At 47.0% G+C, this 19,579-nt stretch overlaps 1 protein-coding gene across 2 annotated transcripts in view; it reads right to left on the bottom strand.

The window, feature by feature from the left end:
* The window catches only part of LOC116979586 (schwannomin-interacting protein 1), a 589,644-nt gene that overhangs the window by 461,972 nt on the left and 108,093 nt on the right, over positions 1-19,579 (bottom strand). Inside the window, exons 2-4 of one of the 2 annotated variants that reach the window (XM_033031159.1) lie at positions 10,110-10,174; positions 6,583-6,663; positions 2,078-2,228 (exon numbers count right to left, since the gene is read on the bottom strand). In XM_033031159.1, coding sequence (XP_032887050.1) covers positions 2,078-2,228; positions 6,583-6,663; positions 10,110-10,174 — 297 coding nt within the window. Of the gene's footprint in view, positions 1-2,077; positions 2,229-6,582; positions 6,667-10,109; positions 10,175-19,579 lie in introns of both variants that reach the window. The other variant, XM_033031158.1, reaches the window with a different exon arrangement.

Below are 19,579 nucleotides of genomic sequence, written 5' to 3'. Positions count from 1 at the left end.
TTAAACCAGCATCTACAGTTCCTCTCCACACATGTACTTAGAGGATTTCATTTGCATCAGCAACTGAAGCAAAATCAGTTTTGTCTAATTCCAAACTATAAAATGTGGTAGTGTACCAACAAAGGATTTCTACTAATGATTCCTTACACCCCGAACCTCCACCCATTAGATTTGTCTCCATTCTTCACCAAAATGGAAATGCATAAGGACCTAGAGAACTGGGTAAATGTAATGGTCTAAGCTTTGAGTTGTTACAAAAAACACAAAGGCTCTCTTGGCAATATATGTTTAGTAAAAAATTATCAAATTTCAGAGTAAACAACTTATTTTGGAGAATGCATTTAATTCCCAAAATACAAGACAAAAACATGACTTCTCGGTACCTCTTTAAATGATAATTAAAAATATGGGGATTGCTGCTCAAATAGGAATCAAAGAAACTACTTACAGCTGAAGAACTAATATAAAATCCATAGACAGAAAACAAAAATGTAGTTTTAATAATATTATAATGCTTCTGTACAACGCCTTTGAGACGGCATTTACTATTACTCTGCCATAAAACTAGATTTTCAATTCAGCAAATTGCTAGCAATTAAAAAAAACTACAATTAAATCAAAGGAGACAATTTTCAGATCTTAAAACATTAAATCCTACCATGAAATGATCAGGTAAAATAATATTCTGATACTTAAGTAAAACCAAAAAAGATAATGACATCAATGTGTCCTCTAATATATTGATGTTCAATTCTTAGCAAGGTTCAAAGTTGTGTGATTATTGCTTGGGATGCAAATCATTCTTTTTTCCAAGCAATCAGTTAGTCATAGGATGACAGAAACTGGCCATTTGGCCCAATCAGCCTGTGCTAGCATCTGTGTTCCACACACGCCTCTTGCTATTCTGCCTCACCTAAATCCATCAAACTTCTTCCTCAAATGCCTGTCCAAACTTCCCCTTATCGGCACCTCCAGCATAAGCTTCAATAACTCCCTCAGAGATCAGTATTGCATATAGCTCTGCCAAATGCTCAGCAATCTCACCCACCTTCTTTTGCACAATTTTAGGAGCAGAAAGGGCCTCAGTTTTAATCTGCAAGTCCTCTGCCAAAGAGCAAATGTAGCTCTAAGGTACTGCTCTGAATCACATTATTACATTCCTATCCTTTATCTACCAGTTTAATGGCATGGGCTTCGAAGCAACCCAGTCAAGTGCAGTCAAATGCACAACGTGGCAGACAAGAAGTAAAATGCCTTTGAGAAATCAAAACCCTAATACATTTCATCATTTCATTTTGTACCTGTTAAAATAACATTTATTGAAAGGCTTCACATTTATTTAATAATCTGAGATTCTACCCTCACCACCTATCTCTTCCCTGTTGAGCAATTTCTTAACAATGTTTTTTGTTTCAGCTCCGTCAATAATGCCAATGGTATTAAAAGGTATTTTCCCATTTGCATTTAATTCATCCCTTCAGATTACTATTTTTTCCCACATTTGTCTTTTCTCATTGAAATCAATGCATGGAAATAAAAATTCTGTAACAGTTGATTCATACAATTTTCATGGCCAAGCTGCAAGTTTTACTCCAGTCTAGGTATAATTGGAACTGTATTCCAACACCAGATTTGTTCTGCAGACTTAATCACATTTTGTACAAGTATAATTATATTCTCACAGAAAGATATGGTTGAATTATGATTTGTATGTAATTTCAACACCATTGTACTTTACAATGTCGAGTAGGTCGCTATGGCAATGAATGACCTAGGATTTGCACATGATTCATTGATGGTTTCAATATCGGACCAAAGATCTACTGATCATTTTTATTACCAACTTGCATTTCCAAACAGCTTGCTTCCTACAGAAGTTAAAACAGTGAACTTCAGCCACATGGACAATAATAAATCATACTAATCTATAAAAAGGAGGCAGCCAGGTTAAGAAAAAAAGGTGATTACTGCAATAACTTGTGGATACCTTATGTTCAATTTAATTTTGGTTCCTCGCTATTTGCCAGCTAATTCCAGCAGGGGGCAGAGTAAAACAATGGAAAGGGATTCTACTCACAGGAGTGCTGCCATCGGACAGGGTGTTCATGCTGATGGAGGTGCTCATCTTCCCTGATGAGAGAGAAGGTGGTGAAGGGCTGCGCTTCTCCATGCAGCCATGACGGAGAGGCTCCTGCCGCTGCAAGTACTCACGCCATGCGCGCTGAATGCTGCGTTTTTGAAATAAAAGTGAGAGGTTCACCATTGGAACTACACTCGATTTGAATCCATGAGGTTGCTTGACCAATGGGGCAGTACTTCAGGAAGACCATGAAGGAAGGAGGAGACATGCAACAGGCTTGTTAAGGTGGACGGTTAGAATCTTTGTCCCCCAGGGTGGAAACATCAAAGACTAGAGGAAGGTACACAAAATTGCTGGGGAAACTCAGCGGGTGCAGCAGCATCTATGGAGCGAAGGAAAGACTAAGAGGACATAGCTTTACAGTGAGAGGGGCGAAGTTTAAAGGAGATATGCGAGGCATGGTTTTTTTTTACACGGAGAGTGGTCGGTGCTTGGAATGCACTGCCACGGGTGGTAGTGGAGGCAGATACAATAGTGGCATTTAAGAGGCTTTTTGGATGGGTATGTGGATATGCAGGGATTGAAAGGGATATTGAGCAAGGGGGATTAGTTTAAATTGGCAACATGTTCGGCATACACATTATGGGCCGAAGTGCCTGTTCCTGTGCTACGATATGTTCTAGGGTGAACAATTCATTCAAATTCCAACACAAATTACAATAAAGCATTATTTCCCATCAGATCCTCATTAAAAGCAAAACTAGTCACAGCTTAATAAACCCTGAGACCCTGTTCAATATTCTGAAACATAAACACCTGTGGATAATCATTACAACATGTCTGTGATTTTGATCCATTGTGGAACCATGACATTTGTTCCAAAAATGTATTAAAATGAATAATTCTATTCTGAGCTGATGTACAACAAACACAAATGTAAAACTTTTCAAAGTCACTTAGGGATGGATATTAAATGAGCTTCAGTATAACATGCTTCAGCGATGCTAGTTCGGCATTTTTGCTCTGTATTTAAGTTCTTCCAAAATGCAAAGAACATTCATTCATATCCTGAATTGGTAAGAACCATGTTGCCCAGCCCATAATAAAATCAGGTAACCTCGGCTGCAGAAAAGTCTGAGCAGGCACATGGCCAAATGGCCTCTGCCTGTTTGTAGTTAGATCATTAAAATAGATTATGAGGGCAAACTAACATGAAATGTATTAACAGGATATGGATGTGTGAAAAGGAAGTTTTAGTTTAGTTTAGAGATACAGCGTGGAAACAGGCCCTTTGGCCGACTGGGTCCGTGCTGCTGCTGACCAGCGTACCCCGCATATTAACACTTTCTTACACACACTAAGGACAATTTTTACATTTACCAAGCCAATTTACCTATATACCTGTACGTCTTTGAAGTGTGGGAGGAAACAGATGATCTTGGAAAAAACCCAAGCGGTCACATGGAGAACGTACAAACTCCGTAGAGACAGCACCCGTAGTCGGGATCGAACCCAGGTCTCCAGCGCTGCAAAGCACTGTAAGGCAGCAACTTTTCTGCTGCGCCACCATAAGGAGAGAAAGCAGGTACAGGATACTGTGTTGGATGATCAGCCATGATCATATTGAATGGCGGTGCAGGCTCGAAGGGCCGAATGGCCTACTCCTGCACCTATTTTCTATGTTTCAATGTTTCTATATGTTTATCCCACAGAGAAGGTGTTTGCGGAAATAATGACGGATCTTTCATCCCATTAAAAGACACTAAAGGTGTTCCAAAGTAAAAAAATCGGGAGACAATAAAGTAGTTTGAAAAAGGGTTCCAACCCAAAACGTCATCTATTCTATTTCCCCAGAGATGGTGCCTGTCCCACCGAGTTACTCCAGCATTTTGAAACTATCTTCGGTATAAACCTGCATCTGCAGTTCATTCCTACACATTTGGTCTAATCACGCTCCTGTTTCTTATGTTCACGCGTTCTTGAATGACATTTTTGGTAACTATAAGATTAGCAAGCGGAGTTCTGAACCACTGATCCAGAAAAATAAGTTTGAACGCCACCATGGCAGCTTGGAATTTAATCTAAAATTTAGTAAAAGTCTGTCCTTCATAATAGTAACTATGGAACCACCAGATTGTGATAGTAACTTGTTTAATTTTGTTTCTTCTGTATCTGTCACTATTTAAAATAATCAATACCTTAAAAATTTGGTCTGCACCTCATTGGTGATCCATCTACTCTCCCCTTCCATGTATGGACCTGTTTGTTTTTTTAAACTCACTTTTCCAGCTCTGATGAAACATCTGCTCAGTTTCATTCCCTGTGGATGTTGCTTGACCTTCTGAATGTTTGTAACGTTTTCCGCTTTTCTCGCAGAAATCCAATTGTACGTTCTCCCCGTGACGAGATCTTCGGTATCCTCCCAAACCTCAACGACGTACAGGTATGTAGGTTACTTGACTTGGAATGAATGTAAAATTGTCTCTAGTGTGTGTAGGATAGTGTTAATGATCGCTGGGCGGTGTGCACTCGGTGGGCCGATGGGCCTGGTTCTGCACTGTATCTTTAGTGTTTCTATATCTGCTGTGTTTCTTTGTGTGTTTTGTGTGGGGGTGGTGTGTGGGGGGGTGAGGGGGAAACCGTTTTGGTCGCCTCCTCCATGGAGAGGTGACTTTTTCCAGGTCGCCTCCCCCGTGGCCTAACAGCAAGGATCGGCGCGGCCTTTCCCAGAGACGCGCCCGGGGCTCCAGCTGCGGGCGCAGCGTGGACTCTCGGCGTGGAGCGGGCGAGCCCTCGCTGGGGCTCGCCGGAGGGGAGCGCTCCGTTTTGTTGGCTCGCGGCTGCCGGCAGCCAGAAGCCGCGGTCTGCAGAGCTCCAGCTGGCGCGGCGTCTGTCGCCTCGTGGGGGACCCGGGGGAAGAAGGAGCTTCCACAGCCGGCCCGCGGCCTACTTCTACCGTGGGCCTGCCGCGAACATGCCATCACCCCTGGAGGGGAGCTTCGACCGCCGGCCCTGCGGTCTGCGGTGCTTCTGGCTGCGGCGCGGCAGGGACTTTAAATATTCGACCGCCGGCCTGTGGCCTACACCATCTTGAAGCTGCGGTCTCCGGTGGGGAAGAGCCGACTCTGGACTGGCTCTGGACTCTGGTCCCGACCACGGGGGGAAATGGAGGAGGATTGGCCAAATCTTGTGCCTTCCACCACAGTGATGAATGCTGTGGTGGATGTTTGTGTTACATTTTTATTGTGTATTGTGTGTTCTTTCTCATTGTACCGCTGCTGGCAAATTCATTTCACTTGCACTTTTTGTGCAATGTGACGAATAAAACCGTATTGTATTGTATTGTAAATAAACTAAACAGTTACATCCTTGAGGAAAGGAAATAAATCTACTTTCCCACCTGGTCTGACCTACAGGTGATTTGAGACCTCCCACCGTGATCACCCCATAACTGCATTGTTAGTTCAGGTGTGAACAACATGGGTGGCATTGTCTGCAATGTCCGCATCCCATGAGCAAAGAAAAATATCTCCACATTTAAATATTTTTAGCCCCATCAATACTAAATGCCACAAGTTACAGTTATTTTTGCAATCATGCCCTTTCCGTGATAGATTATGCCTTTTGACATTTGCAACCGACACATTATTTTTAAAATTTGATTTTATCCAGATTCATTACAAATCAAAACTCCAAAAGTTAAAACTCTTTTCTCTTAACCACCGCCAGGCTGGTTGACACCATTTAAACCCAGCAAATTAACGCAGCAAATGATTAGCTCTAACCTTTCCTGCATATTTCTTTTTTTAAAGGGGATATGTACAGCATTGGACAGAGTTATCTTAAACATTCTACAGTAGCTTGAGAAAAGGGAAGCAAAATGTGCTGAAATGCAGCGCTGGGATTAATGTTTGGGAAAGGAGATGCAAGCAAGCATGTCCGATCAAATTAACCAAAGTTCTGTGGGTAAGACTTGGCACGAATTTGTAGACAATGAACCTTCTTGATCAGAAGTCAGAAAATATTTTGTAGAAGAACATTACTTGTACATTTTCTCATTATTTTTCTTGCGTCATTCCAAAAGGATAAAGGTTCATTATTATAAACAAATGAACAATCCACTAATGGAAATGTTTTCAAATATTAATTTACTTAATTAGTTTTTAATGAAAGCTCTCCGGTTTACAGGACAATGGTCACACTGGGGCCTTTTTTAACAGCTTTAATTTGAATAAGCTGCATATAAACAATTTATCCATGCTGCACAGAAGAGACTTCTGTATTTGGTTATTCTTATCTAAAGTGAACACACTTTTGGAAATCAAGTCAATTCAGGTTTTGGCACTCACCGAGATATAATTGACTCCAAGCAACAGTTTGTTTGATGGTAATGTGCGAATGAAATTTTTTTTTTTGCTCTATTTTAACTTATATTGGCTAGAATTATACATTTTGTGAGCAACACAAAAACTAGATGGTAATTATTCTCACTCATTACTTACATTTTTGCTTTTGATTCTGGCACCCCTCGGCTGATGTGGCATTTTTCAATCTTGGTTCCAAAATCAATTGGAAGTTGATGGCTGCTGAGGAAAAGTTATATATTTATTTCCCACAATGAAACATTAAGTTCTCCCCGCTTAACGAGGCAATCCTGCTGATGTGATCTATCGCAAGCCAATGTGCTGAATTGTTCCGTACGACAAACCCATGGCAGTGAACATTCTGGAACTTGGTTCATGCACCCAGGTGCCTCAAGTAATCTGGATAACGAGACGCATCACTGCACATTCCAATCGTGCTTCGCTTTAGCCTTCAGAGATACAGCGCGAAAACGGGCCCTTTGGCCCACCAAGTCCACGCCGACCAGCGATCACCTCGTACACCAGCGCTACCTTACACACAAGGGACAATATAACAGTTACACAAGCCAATTAACCCACAAACCTGGAATGTGGGAGGAATATCTCACAGCGGCTCGTACGAATAAAAAGTAACAATTTTTTTCATCACGAGTATTTTTTTACTCGTGGACATTTCTCACAATATTGTAACAACGTCACGAGTTTACCGGCTTTCCCGAGTACCTACCGTTACTCGTATGAGCCGCTGCGTGACATCCACGAACTCCTACGGACCCGCTACGGACACTCTCCGAGTTCAAATCAGGGGAAAACTCGGGAGAACTCTTGAATTACCTCGTACAGTGGGACAGGCCCTTTACATTTATACAAGATGTTGGTGAGGCTGCATTTGGAGTATCGTGTTTGGTTTTGGTCACCCTGCTATCGGCAGGATGTCATTAAGCGAGAGAAAATGCAGAGATTTGCAAAGATGTTGCCAGGACTTGAGGGCCTGAGTTAGAGGGAAAGGTTGGGCAGGCTAGGACTTTATTCCTTGGAGTGCCAGAGGCCAAGAGGTGGTCTTATGGATATGTATAAAATCATGAGGGGAATGGATTGGGTGAAAGCACAGTCTTTTACCTAAGCTAGCAGATCAGGAAACAAGTTATAGGACATAGATTTAACTCGAGAGGATCAAAATGTAAGGAAATCTTTAAGAAACCCAAGCCAATTTTTTGCACAGAGTGGTGGCTATATGGAATGATGTATGGCGAGGAAAGATTTGAGTGATATGGGTCAAACTCACAGGCAAATGGGACCAGGTTTGATGGGGCATCTTGGACAGCATGGGTGAGTTGGGCTGAAGGGCCTGATTCACTGCTGTATGACTCTTTGACTCCAACTGACAAAAGCATCCCATGTTTATATATTAAACTAGACCAAGTGCAGACCCGTTGGGTCTGTTCCCCCAACGTGCGGTTGTGGGGGGGGGGAGGAGGCGGCACGCAGCGTCACACACACTAACCATCCCCCCCCCCCCCCCCCCCCCCCGCACTCACGCTAATTACCCCCTTGATATTATATTAATATTATTAATTTGCTCCTTTTACCCCATAACCACTGACTACTGACGCATAGCCCCCAACTCGCAGTCACATCTAGAGAGGGGGGGGGGGCGGGCGGGGGTAGAGAGTGAGGGCAGAGGGAGAAGGGGCAGAGGCAGAGAGAGAGACAGAGACACAGAGAGAGGGGCAAGAGGGATGGGGTGGAGAGGAGGATAAGAGGGAGGGTGGGTGAGGGGGGAAAGGTGGGGGAGGAGGGGAGGAGAGAGAGAGGGTGAGAGTGAGGGGGAGAGAGAGGGGGTGCTGATAGGGGGGTGAGGTGGGGAGCAGGGAGGGGGAGGGAGGGTGGAGGGTAGGGGGGGTGGAGGGGAGGGGGTTTAGGGGAGGGGAGAGATGGGGGGAGGAGGGGAGAGAGGGGGAGGGGGGAGAGAGGGCAGAGAGAAGGGGGGAGAGAAGGAGGGGAGAGAGGGTGTACTGAGAGGGGGGGGAGAGGAGAGGTGGGCGCAGGGTAGAGGGGGGCAGGAGGGTGGAGGACGGGGTAGGGGTGTGTGGAGGGGAGGGGGTTAGGGGAGGTAATGGTGGGGAGGGGTCATGGAGGCTGAGGGGGAGGGAGAACAAAGAGGGGAGAGAGAGAGGAGAGGGGAGAAAATGGGGTGGGAAGGAATGAGGGGAGCCGAGGAGGGGGGGAAGACGGACGACGGGGGGGAGAGGAGAGGAGAAGCGGGGAGAGGAGAAGGGGGAGAGAGGGGGGCGAGAGGAGGGGAGAGAGTGAGGGGGCAGAGAGGAGGGGATAGAGGAGGGGGAGATAGAGGAGGGGGAGAGAGGAGGGGACGAGGGGGAGAGGGGGTGAGAGGCAGAGGGGGGGAGAGAGAAGGGGGGAGAGAGGAGGGGAGAGAGGAGGGGGAGAGAGGAGGGGGAGAGAGGAGGGGGATAGAGGAGGGGGAGAGAGGAGGGGGAGAGGGGGGGAGAGAGAGAGGAGAGGAGAGGGGGGAGAGGGGAGAGGGGGGGGGGGAGAGGGGGGGGAGATGAGAGGGGGGGAGAGGAGGGGGGGAGAGAGGGGAGGGAGGGGAGAGAGGGGAGGGAGGGGGTGAGAGAGGAAAGGGAGGGGGGAGAGGAGAGTGAGGGGGGAAGAGGAGGGAGGGGGAGAGAGGAGAGGAGGGAGGAGGGGGAGAGGAGGGAGGAGGGGGAGAGGAGAGGGGGGGGGGAGAGGAGAGGGGAGGAGAGGAGAGGATGGGGGTGATGGGGAGAGGGGGGAGAGAGAGGAGGGAAGAGAGAGAGAGAGAAAGGGAGAGAGACAGGGGGGAGAGAGAGAGAGAAAGAGAGAGGGATAGGGAGAGATAGAGAGGTGGGGAGAGAGAGGAGGGGGGAGAGAGAGAGGGTGCCTTTTTACTTCAACCCAAACAACCATTCGCAGGCAGTGCTTTCTTCCTCAAACTAACCATATTTTCATTTTCAAACCACATTATGGGTACTCACAGCTGTGGAGACATTTGTTCAGTGTTATTCAGAGCTCTGATTGAGGCACACCACTTGCAGAGACTGATTGAGGCACACCACTTCCTGGTTTTATAGTCCCTCCCCCTCCCTCCAGCAGGGGCAGCAGAGAGAATGGGGAATTTTGTAAAAACATTAATATCTCTGCCATTTTTCATCAACGGGAAAAATCCTCAGCACACATGCGGCGGAGGGGGGTTCTGAGCGAGGTGGCCAAAAATGACGGCCGTAAGTGGCGGCGTTCTCTCGGAAATCGCAGCACAGATGGCCAAAACCGGTCAAGAACAGGCTTTTAGTAATATAGATAGATAGAAGATGAGACACCTCCTACTTCAATATTAACTTCTGTCCTTTGTGTGTGATTACATATTAGATTCAATTATTTGTACCTTTTATTTTTACTACATTGCTATTCTCCTTTTTTCTTCTGACTTCATGCGCCTTCTGATTTTTGCCATCTGGCTTTTCCTTCAGTTCTACTATCTCATCAAACCAGCTGCACCTATCCCCAACTGACTTGTCAGGCATCTTTCCCTCAGCAATTTTAAATGGAATTTAAATAAATATCTTTGCTGCTTTCTTCATGCTCTGCTGCTTTCATACTTATTAGGGACAGCTTCAGTGACTCACTTTTGAACAGCGTACTTGGCATCATGGACTTGATCCAGAGTGTTCTCCAGTCTCTTCAATTCCTCCTGCGATGGGAAACAAAAATCAATCATCAATATAAAACTAAATACCATTTCAGCTGATATTAGTGAACAAATGATCATTCCACCTGCCCCTCCCATTTTATAAATTCTCTCCAAAACGCCACTGGCCAATTGACGAGTTGGATAGGCATCACACCCTCCAGCTCTAGACGGGTGCCAATAGTTCTTTTTATCACGAACACAGAAGCAGTCCTGAACTGTGCCAATTTCTGTGGTGCTAAAATTTAGTCCAACTATCCTGAAAGGCAGATTTAGCAGCAGCTGAGAATTCCACATGGATGTAGGAGGTCCCCCACCCCCAAAGACCTAAACATAATTCTGCCCCGCTGCATATGAACAAACCTCACATGAATAATTATGGCAAAACTACAAGTGTAACTTTGCCAGCCTGTCTGAGATTATCACTAACATCGACAGATGTTCTGTGGCAAGCCGGCAATGCTAAAATCCAATTACCAGCTTGTATAAGCAGGCTGACAGCTCAGCCTGTCACTGGCCTGGCAGCTGAATGGCAAGCTGGACATTAGCAACACTGGTTGACACCACTTTCCCCACAGCATTTTCCATCAAGGGTAATGTGTAAAAATCTTTCTCCGTGAGTCACAGGCTGAGCAAATTCAAATTTGACATTGAGCTTATTTAAAGTCATTCCATACGGAAAGAAATTTCACAACAAAGTAACATTTGAAAATGCTAACACCATACAAAGTAGTAAATATGGGTGGAGAGCAGGCCTGAACGGACTTTACTAGCTTTACCTTGCACAAAACATTATTCTCTTCATCATGTATCTATGCATTGTAAATGGCTGGATTGTAATACGAGGTGGACACACAATGCTGGAGTAACCCAGCGGGACTGGCAGCATCTCTGGAGGGAAGGAATGGGCGACGTTTCAGGTCGAGACCCTTCTTCAGATGGGTCTCGACCCAAAACGTCACCCATTCCTTCTCTCCAGAGATGCTGCCTGTCTCACTGAGTTACTCCAGCATTTTGTGTCTACCTTCGATTTAAACCAGCATCTGCAGTTCTTTCCTACACATTTTATCGGTTCGATTGTAATCATGTATTGTCTTTCCCCTGACTGGTTGGCACGCAACAAAAGCTTTTCACTGCACCTCGTGACACGTGACAATAAACAAAACTGAACTGAACGGAGATATTTGCACTGAGTAATGATTTTATCCATCTGCATCAAAGCTCATTGTTGCAGCACACTTTGCAAGCACAATTTATTTTAGATTCCTTGCCTTCAGTTTTCATTCATAAGAAAAAGAGTAAATACATTTTGTAAATGGTATTTCTGACAGCTGAGAGCAGTTGGACCAGTCTGGACCTTTTAGAAACAAATAAACAACAGGAATTAAATCAGAAATTGATTAAATTAAACTAGAATTGGGCGATACATTTATTTATTTAGTCTGGTTTACAATGCTGAAGTGATACAAAATCCATACCTTGATATAAGGGTTTAATTAATCTCAAGAAGCAGATGAGATTAGTTTGATGGTGCTATATTGTTACATGGCAAAAAAAGTCCAGTAGAGTATTGCCATACCCAAGCACATCCTGATTGGAAAAGTGTACAGAAGTAGTCCAGTGAGCCCGCATGCAAGAGTCGCCATGTTTTGGCGCCATTTTCAGAGTCCAGTCCACGCTCTAGTTATTATGAGCATTTCCCGGTCCAGGTGAGTTCCAGGCTGCAGCGGGCTTCCAGCCGTGGCCATCCTTGGACCTGTGGATCGTCCTGCAAACCGACGTCCCTCAACTCGCCTGTCCGTCGTTGTGCCCCAAGGACGCCTCCCACCGCTGGCCTGGAAGGCGCGGTAGGCCAGACCCCGGTTCCCTCTCCTACCGGCCCAGCTCCTCGCCCATTGTTGTCCGTTGTCATTGCCGGCTCCGTCCCCCCAGGTTTCTGGTCCTCGGGCAACAGCAGGGCCCGCTTGACAGCTTCTCCCTTGAGGGCCTGTCCCATTGCGGCGACCTAATCTGTGAGTTTAGAAGAGTTTGCCCTCGACTCAAACTCACAGCATGGTCGACACGTGGTCCTAGGAGGTCCTATGAGGTCACTGGAACTCTCCTTCAAGCTCGAGGGAAGTGCCTGCATACTCGTGGCCTCAGTTTGGTCGAGGAAACATTTTCAGCATGTTGAAAAATTTTCCGCAAGTAAAAATTGGTCGGCATGGTTCTTATGAACTCGTAGTGCAGTGGAGTTGGGTCACTATGTAGTTACAGGCAGTCGAGGGCAGCTGACCGGGCATTTTAATTGGCTCATTGGAGTTTTCAGGACCAAGGAAAACCGACCGGTAATATTAAATGGCCGCTAAACTTTATTATGTTGTCTGGCTTCTTAAAAGTCTCTCCACTCCTTCTCCCTCCCTTCTCCCCCCCCCCCCCCCCCCTTCTCCCCCTCCCTTCTCCCCCCCCCACCCCTTCTCTCCCCCCCCTTCTCTCCTCCTCTCCCCTTCTCTCCCCCTCTCCCCTCCCCCCCCCCCCGCGCTCTCTAAAGGATTTAAGCCCCTGTCCCACTTAGGAAACCACACGGAAACCTTGGGTGGGGCGCAAAGTCTCCAGAGGTTTCCGTTCAGGTTTCCTACGTGGAACAGGGGCTTTAACGTACACTGTGCAGCCATCTTTTACCTTCCTGTTCATCGCGGGTGTGAATTTCAGACAGTGCTCCCCCGCTTTCCCTGGCATCCACCTTTGCAATGTGTGTGTGTGTGTGTGTGTGTGTGTGTGTGTGTGTGTGTGTGTGTGTGTGTGTGTGTGTGTGTGTGTGTGTGTGTGCGGTCGATCCAGCTCGAGGTTTGCCAGGCGAACGCCCTTGTGCTTGAATGTTGAAGAGAGTCGCTGAAAGGTCGCGTCAGTGGGACAGGCCCTTTACCGAGCGCAGCCCTTAGTGCGTCCGGCCATGGGGGATGAGTAAGGGTCTTGGCATCATGCTCCACGTAGACATTGTCAGCAGGCAGGCCTATTCCTGCGCTGTACTGTTCTATGTTAAGTAGTGTGTAGTTATACACACTCCAAGTGGTTCAATCCTTTATTATCACTGACATATTTCAAAACTTTTCAGTCTTTGAATACGGTGTTTAAGAAAAATGGCTGGCCTGATCTTGTTGACATCCCACAGCAGCACTTACTTTTTGTGGGCCTGTGGTTATTATTGCACCAGAGGCCTGCCTGCCAACAACTCAACCATTGCCCTGGTCCACCGTCCGGACACCAAGTGGCGGTCGGTGTTCCCTTCCGGTCGCGAGGGGGGCCTCCGGTGGGGGTCCCTCTACGCAGGGATTCTCCCCCTCTACATTGGGGACCTGGGGTGGAGGGTACTGCATCGAGGTGTTCCCTGCAACCTGTTTCTCTCGCGGTTCACAGACTCGCCAGCCGCCTGCCACTGTTGCGGGCTGGAAGAGTCTGTGTACCACGTGTACATGGAGTGCGTGAGGCTGCAGCCACTGTTTCAATACCTAAAGGGGCTGCTCCTTGCCTTCTGGCTGCATTTTTCACCCACCATCCTCATCTTTGGACACCCTGTGCGTAGGGGAGAGGGTAGGGCTGAAGATGTCCTGGTTGGGTTGCTCCTGGGCCTGGCCAAGCTGGCCATCCGTGAGTCAAGGCACCAGACGTTGGAGGGCCCTACCCGAGCCGGCTGCCTGCCCCTTTTCCGGGGATACGTTCGTGCCCGGGTGCGGATGGAAAGGGAATACGCCCTGTCCACGGGCACCCTGGGGGAGTTCCGGGACCGCTGGGCACCGAGGGGAGTTGAATGTATCCTTGACAAGGATTGCAATATAATTGTTTAGCAGTTGCTTAGCATATTTGTTCGTCTTGTATTATGGTGGTGTTTTGTTTTATTGTAGTGTCAATACTATTTTAATATTTGAATAAATATTTTTGATAAAAAAATAAATAAATAAATAAATAAACAACTCAACCATGGATCAGTGAAATGTGTAGGATTCTGATGAAGGGTCTCAACCCTAAACGTCACCCATACCTTCTCTCCAGAGATGCTGCCTGTCCCACTGAGTTACTCCTGCAATTTCACATGGAACAGTGAAAACTGTGAGCCACCAGGGCTTTGGGCAGTAGGCCAGAGGCCTCACCTCTAACTGTCTCTTGGCCTTTCAGCAGCTCACAGCTACCAAAGGTCTCAAACTCTTCATAACTGCCTCTGTTAACCACAAAGATTTCCATGATTTAACAAATAGTTGCTAAAAAATAAAAAATAAACCAACCACTTACAAACATGGAGACACAAGAGAACTTGAGTTAAAAAGGAAGTGCCAGAGGAGCTCAGCGGGTTCGGATGGAAATGGACAAATGATCAGGTCGGGCCTCCTCTTCAATCTGAAGAAGGGTCCCGACCCGAAATGTCGTTTGTTCATTCCTCCCCCCCCACACAGATGCTGCCCGACCAACTGAGTAAATTAGCGTAGACAAAAATGCTGGAGAAACTCAGCGGGTGAGGCAACATCTATGAAGCGAAGGCAATGTTTCGGGTCGAAACCCTTCTTCAGTTAATCCAGCAGTTTGTTTATGATTTGCAAACATGCTTGGGTGTTTAAGAACAATATAAAAAATATGAAATAACTTTTACTTGTTTTCGATGGAGTGATGTGTTAACAATGGGATTACATACTGATTAATCTCATCCACGGTGCACATGGAGTTGATGGGGATAAATGTCATGTGTATTCAGCCCTGCAGCTAAGTATTATACCTTTAAAACAAATTGTATTTCCTTATGACATTGAAGGCTGCCATTTTGGCCCTTCAAGACTTTGCTGGCTCACAGAACTATCCCATTTCACACTAATTTTCCCTCCAACCTATTTCCGCCAATTACCATCAACTCTCACTACACTTAACCACTAACCTACACCAACGAGGCAATTTAAAACAATTAATTAATCTACCGTCTGACACATCTATGGGATGTGGGATGAAATTGGAGCATCTGATGGAAATCCAGGAGGTCACCAGGAGTTTGTACAACATCCAACACAGACAGACAGCATCAGAGGGCAGAATAGAACCGGGATAACTGAGGCAGTGAGAGAGCAGCTCAGCTAGCTGTGTCACTGTAATGCAATATCTACAAGATGAGTAACTGATCCTCAATTAATTGAGACATGTGTACAGCATAATTCCGGAAATTGACAAGAAGTACTTTATCTTGTCCCAGGAGATCCCTGACATTGTGGACATACAATATTGGATGGGGAGGAGATGGGAAGAGAGAGAGAGAGAAGAGAGAAGAGAGAAGAGAGGAGAGAGGAGAGAGGAGAGAGGAGAGAGGAGAGAGGAGAGAGGTGAGAGAGAGAGAGAGAGAGAGAGAGAGAGAGAGAGAGAGAGAGAGAGAGAGAGAGAGAGAGACTGAGAGGACGGAGAGCAGAGAGGACGATGAGAGAGAGAGAGAGAGAGAGAGAGAGAGAGAGAGAGAGTAAACAAGAATGAGATAGTGTAAAAGGCAAAGAGAAAGAAAGTGTAAGAAAAAGAGAGGAAAAAAGAGAAAAAAAATGTAAAGGGAATGAGAGAGGGGGAGGGAGAGAGATGGAGAGGGGGAGGGAGAGAGATGGAGAGGGAGAGAGAGGGGGAGGGAGAGAGAGAGAGTGGGGAGGGAGAGAGAGAGATGGGGAGGGAGAGAGAGAGATGGGGAGGGAGAGAGAGAGATGGGGAGGGAGAGAGAGAGTGGGGAGGGGGAGATGGGGAGGGAGGAAGGGGAGAGAGAGAGAGTGGGAGGGAGAGAGGGGGAGGGGGAGAGAGAGGGGGAGGGAGAGAGAGAGAGGGGGAGGGAGAGAGAGAGAGAGGGGGATGGAGAGAGAGAGAGGGGATGGAGAGAGAGATGGGGAGGGAGAGAGAGAGAGGGGGAGGGGGAGAGAGGGGGGGGGGAGAGAGCGGGGGGGGGAGAGAGAGATGGGGAGGGAGAGAGAGAGAGTGGGGAGGGAGAGATGGGGAGGGAGGAAGGGGAGAGAGAGAGAGTGGGAGGGAGGGTACTCAGGACTCTACAGAGGTACATGTATGCAGAGAACCCCCCCAGATGGCACACTCTGGCCACGTATTTATTCCACCAGGGCTGTTGCCTAAGGGGGGTTTCACGGCTCCCAGTGACAGGCATCAATCGCCCCGCCATACGGGGTCTGCCTAGTTTCTATCGCAATGTGTTAAGAGTGAGGAATTTGGTTGTCTTTAGCCAGCGTGTTGCTCCACAGGGGGAGGGGGGTGTTGTGGCTGTGGGGGTGGCCGGTTCTCACCCTGTGATGGCGGGTGTCGAGGAGAGGCGTGCGCTTGGAGTGGTTCTGACCGAGCTTATCCCCGCTGCGCCAGAATTCCTCATCGGGCCCAGGCTCCGGGATATTTCCGGGCGTCGGCTCCACACAACGCGAGCCGCCTTTCCGAGATGCCCAGCGTGCTGTGGTGTTTCGTGATGCGGAGAGACGCATACTGTACAGAATGCTCCTGCACATTCTGCACCTCCTTGCCTTCGGCTTCCGTCCGGACACGCCTTGGCAGTCTGTGTTACCATCTGGAGGCGGGGGCGGTCCCCGGTGGGGGTCTCTCTACAAGGGAGTCGTACCCCGTCACATTGGGGACCTGGGGTGGAGAATGTTGCACAGAGCGGAGGCGTGTAATACACCTTTGAGTCGGTTCATGGGCTCGCCGGACGCCTACATTTGTTGCCGCGAGGTAGAGACCATGTTCCACGTGTATATGGAGTGTGTGAGGTTGCTTCCCCTGTACCAATATCTGAAGGGGCTGCTCCTCAAGTTCTGGTTGCATTTTAGTCCCATGATCCTGGTGTTTGGGCATAAGGCAGGGAGTGGGGAGGGCCGATCGGTGGGGTGGGACCTCCCTGTTGGTTTGCTCCTGGGCCTGGCCAAGATGGCCATTCGTGGGTCCAGGCCGCGGGCGGTCGATGGTTACAACAGTCGGCTGCCTGCCCCTCCTCCGGGCCGACGTCCTTGCTCGCGGGTCCCTGGGGAGGGAACACTCGGTGTCCACAGGGATTCCGGAGGCCTTATGTGAACGCTGGTCGCCGCGGGGGGTCAAGAGCATTATTAATATTGATTGCACCATTGTATTATAATGTCTGCTTGATGTATTGTAACCATTGAACGTTGAGCTACGTTTGGTACGCTGTAATTTGCAATTGCTGAATAAAGTCCTTGGAAAGGAAAAAAAAGGGGGGGGGAGGGGGAGAGAGAAGGGGAGGGAGAGAATGATTTCCGAGTTCAATCAAACCTTTTCTTCTCAGTCCCCGGTGCTTTTTGACTTTTGTATGCTGTGATATTCCAAATACAATCCAACAACAGAAGCTCCATGCCTGCTATGCTGACCTGGAACCTTTCAAAATGCTCATGGGCATAGACTATTGATTCAGTTAAAAGCCCTCAGGAAGAACATTTTAGTTATACAAATAGAAAATAACCTTGCTCTACTGAGTTTGCATGCATGGTGACTTCTTCGTTTGCGCTAGACATTTCACATCACGCTGCAGTTTATTTAATTTGTACAGGGAAGAGGTGTCGGGAGTGTTTTCACATTTTCATGTTTCTCGATCAGTGTGTCTTCCCATTGTTTAATGCTTAGTTCCATTGAAACAGCTTTCCCATTTGCAACCCTTTCAAGCGAAATATAACCCTGTTGGAACTCACGAAATTGCCTCGAACCACCTGAAGTGTAATTCAGAATGATCATTTCTGACGTTCGAGCTTGTATCAAACAACTGGCACAGATACCAGAGGAGGGGAAAATAGTGAGTCTCCAATTCTCAAGGCAGGTGTACAAAACCCAGATCAAAAGAGAAGTTGCGATGGTAAACTGTTGATGGCAAGTAATGTTTTACCTCAAGCCCAAGACTTATCAGTGAGGAAAATACTGGAGTCAACAGGGAAGGTTGGCCGGGCCAATTTTCCAGAAACATAGAAACATAGACATAGAAATTAGGTGCAGGAGGAGGCCATTCGGCCCTTCGAGCCAGCACCGTCATTCATTGTGATCATGGCTGATCGTCCCCTATCAATAACCCGTGCCTGCCTTCTCCCCATATCCCTTGACTCCACTAGCCCCTAGAGCTCTATCCAACTCTCTCTTAAATCCATCCAGTGACTTGGCCTTCACTGCCCTCTGTGGCAGGGAATTTGGGCCACACTGGATATCTGGCTGAGTGACCCGTTAAATAGATATACAGGGTTCAGCCCAAAAGATAGAGGTGTAGAATAAATGTGATGGTATCCGAACACCTGCTGCTAAAGCGAGGTTACTGCAATATCTCAACCTCATGGAAAGATATTCCATCACAGAACAAGGCACTTATTTTATGTAGAAACTACTGCAGATGCTGGTTCACCCACAAAAGTCCACAAAGTGCTGGAGTAACTCTGCCGATCACACAGCATCTCTGTGGTCTGAAGAAGGGTCTCAACCTGAAACGTTACCTATCCATGTTCTCCCGAGATGCTGCCTGATCCACTGAGTTACTCCAGTACCTTTTTTTTTTAATCCTTTATTAACGAATCTCAAGTCAGGACTTTTGCACAGATAGCAGTAATTCAACTAACAGTTCATTGTTGATGTATGTATTTAAGGCGAGAGAGGCAGAGATTAGTGGAGATATGCACGGCGTCACCTTTTTTACACAGAGAGTGGCAGGTGCCTGGAACATGCTGTCAGAGGTGGTGGTGGTGGTGGAGGCAGATATGATAGTGTTGTTTAAGAGGATGTTAGATAGGCACATGGGTATGTAGGGAATGGAAGGACATGGATCTACATGACGTGATTAATTTATCTTGGCATCATGTTCGGCACAGACATTGTGGGTCGAAGGGCCTGTTCCTGTGTGTTCTGTTTTATGCTCTAAATCCAAGTCTGAGCTATTATTTTGACCTACCATCCAACCTCCAGCTTGTTCCTGTGCAAGGCACACGTGCAGAAGTCAGGAGCTCATTGACATATGCATTGCAGTTAGCCAGCAGTGCCAATGATCAGTCTGTTCAAGTGCAATAAATCATAGTCACGGTTATGGTAAATGTCTGTTCTCCCTCCGTGAATAGCTCAAGAGGGGAGGGGAGGAAACAGCTGCTTCTGAATTATATTTATATCAATATTTAATCAGGAAAATCCTTATGGTAAGACGTGTAGTTGTGATCAAGCAAAAATCTAAATAAACTACTTGTGGGATCTGGGCAGACAGGCAATGCGTAAAGCACACAGCAGCTGTTTGCATCTAGATAGTGAACATAACCTTTTTTGTGCATACCCGTTCTATTCTAACCGGGGCCATTGTTGAAAAACAATAATGGGCAGCACAGCGGAATGGCAGATAGTGTATTACACATTCTCACAACTCCCGCAATCTGGAGTCAATCCCAATCTCCATTGCTG

Source organism: Amblyraja radiata, chromosome 13 (genome assembly GCF_010909765.2).
Source record: "Amblyraja radiata isolate CabotCenter1 chromosome 13, sAmbRad1.1.pri, whole genome shotgun sequence".
In the NCBI taxonomy this organism is placed as follows: Eukaryota; Metazoa; Chordata; class Chondrichthyes; order Rajiformes; family Rajidae; genus Amblyraja; species Amblyraja radiata.
The sequence above is the reverse complement of the archived record's forward strand: the minus strand, read 5'-3'. Positions and strand labels throughout refer to the sequence as shown.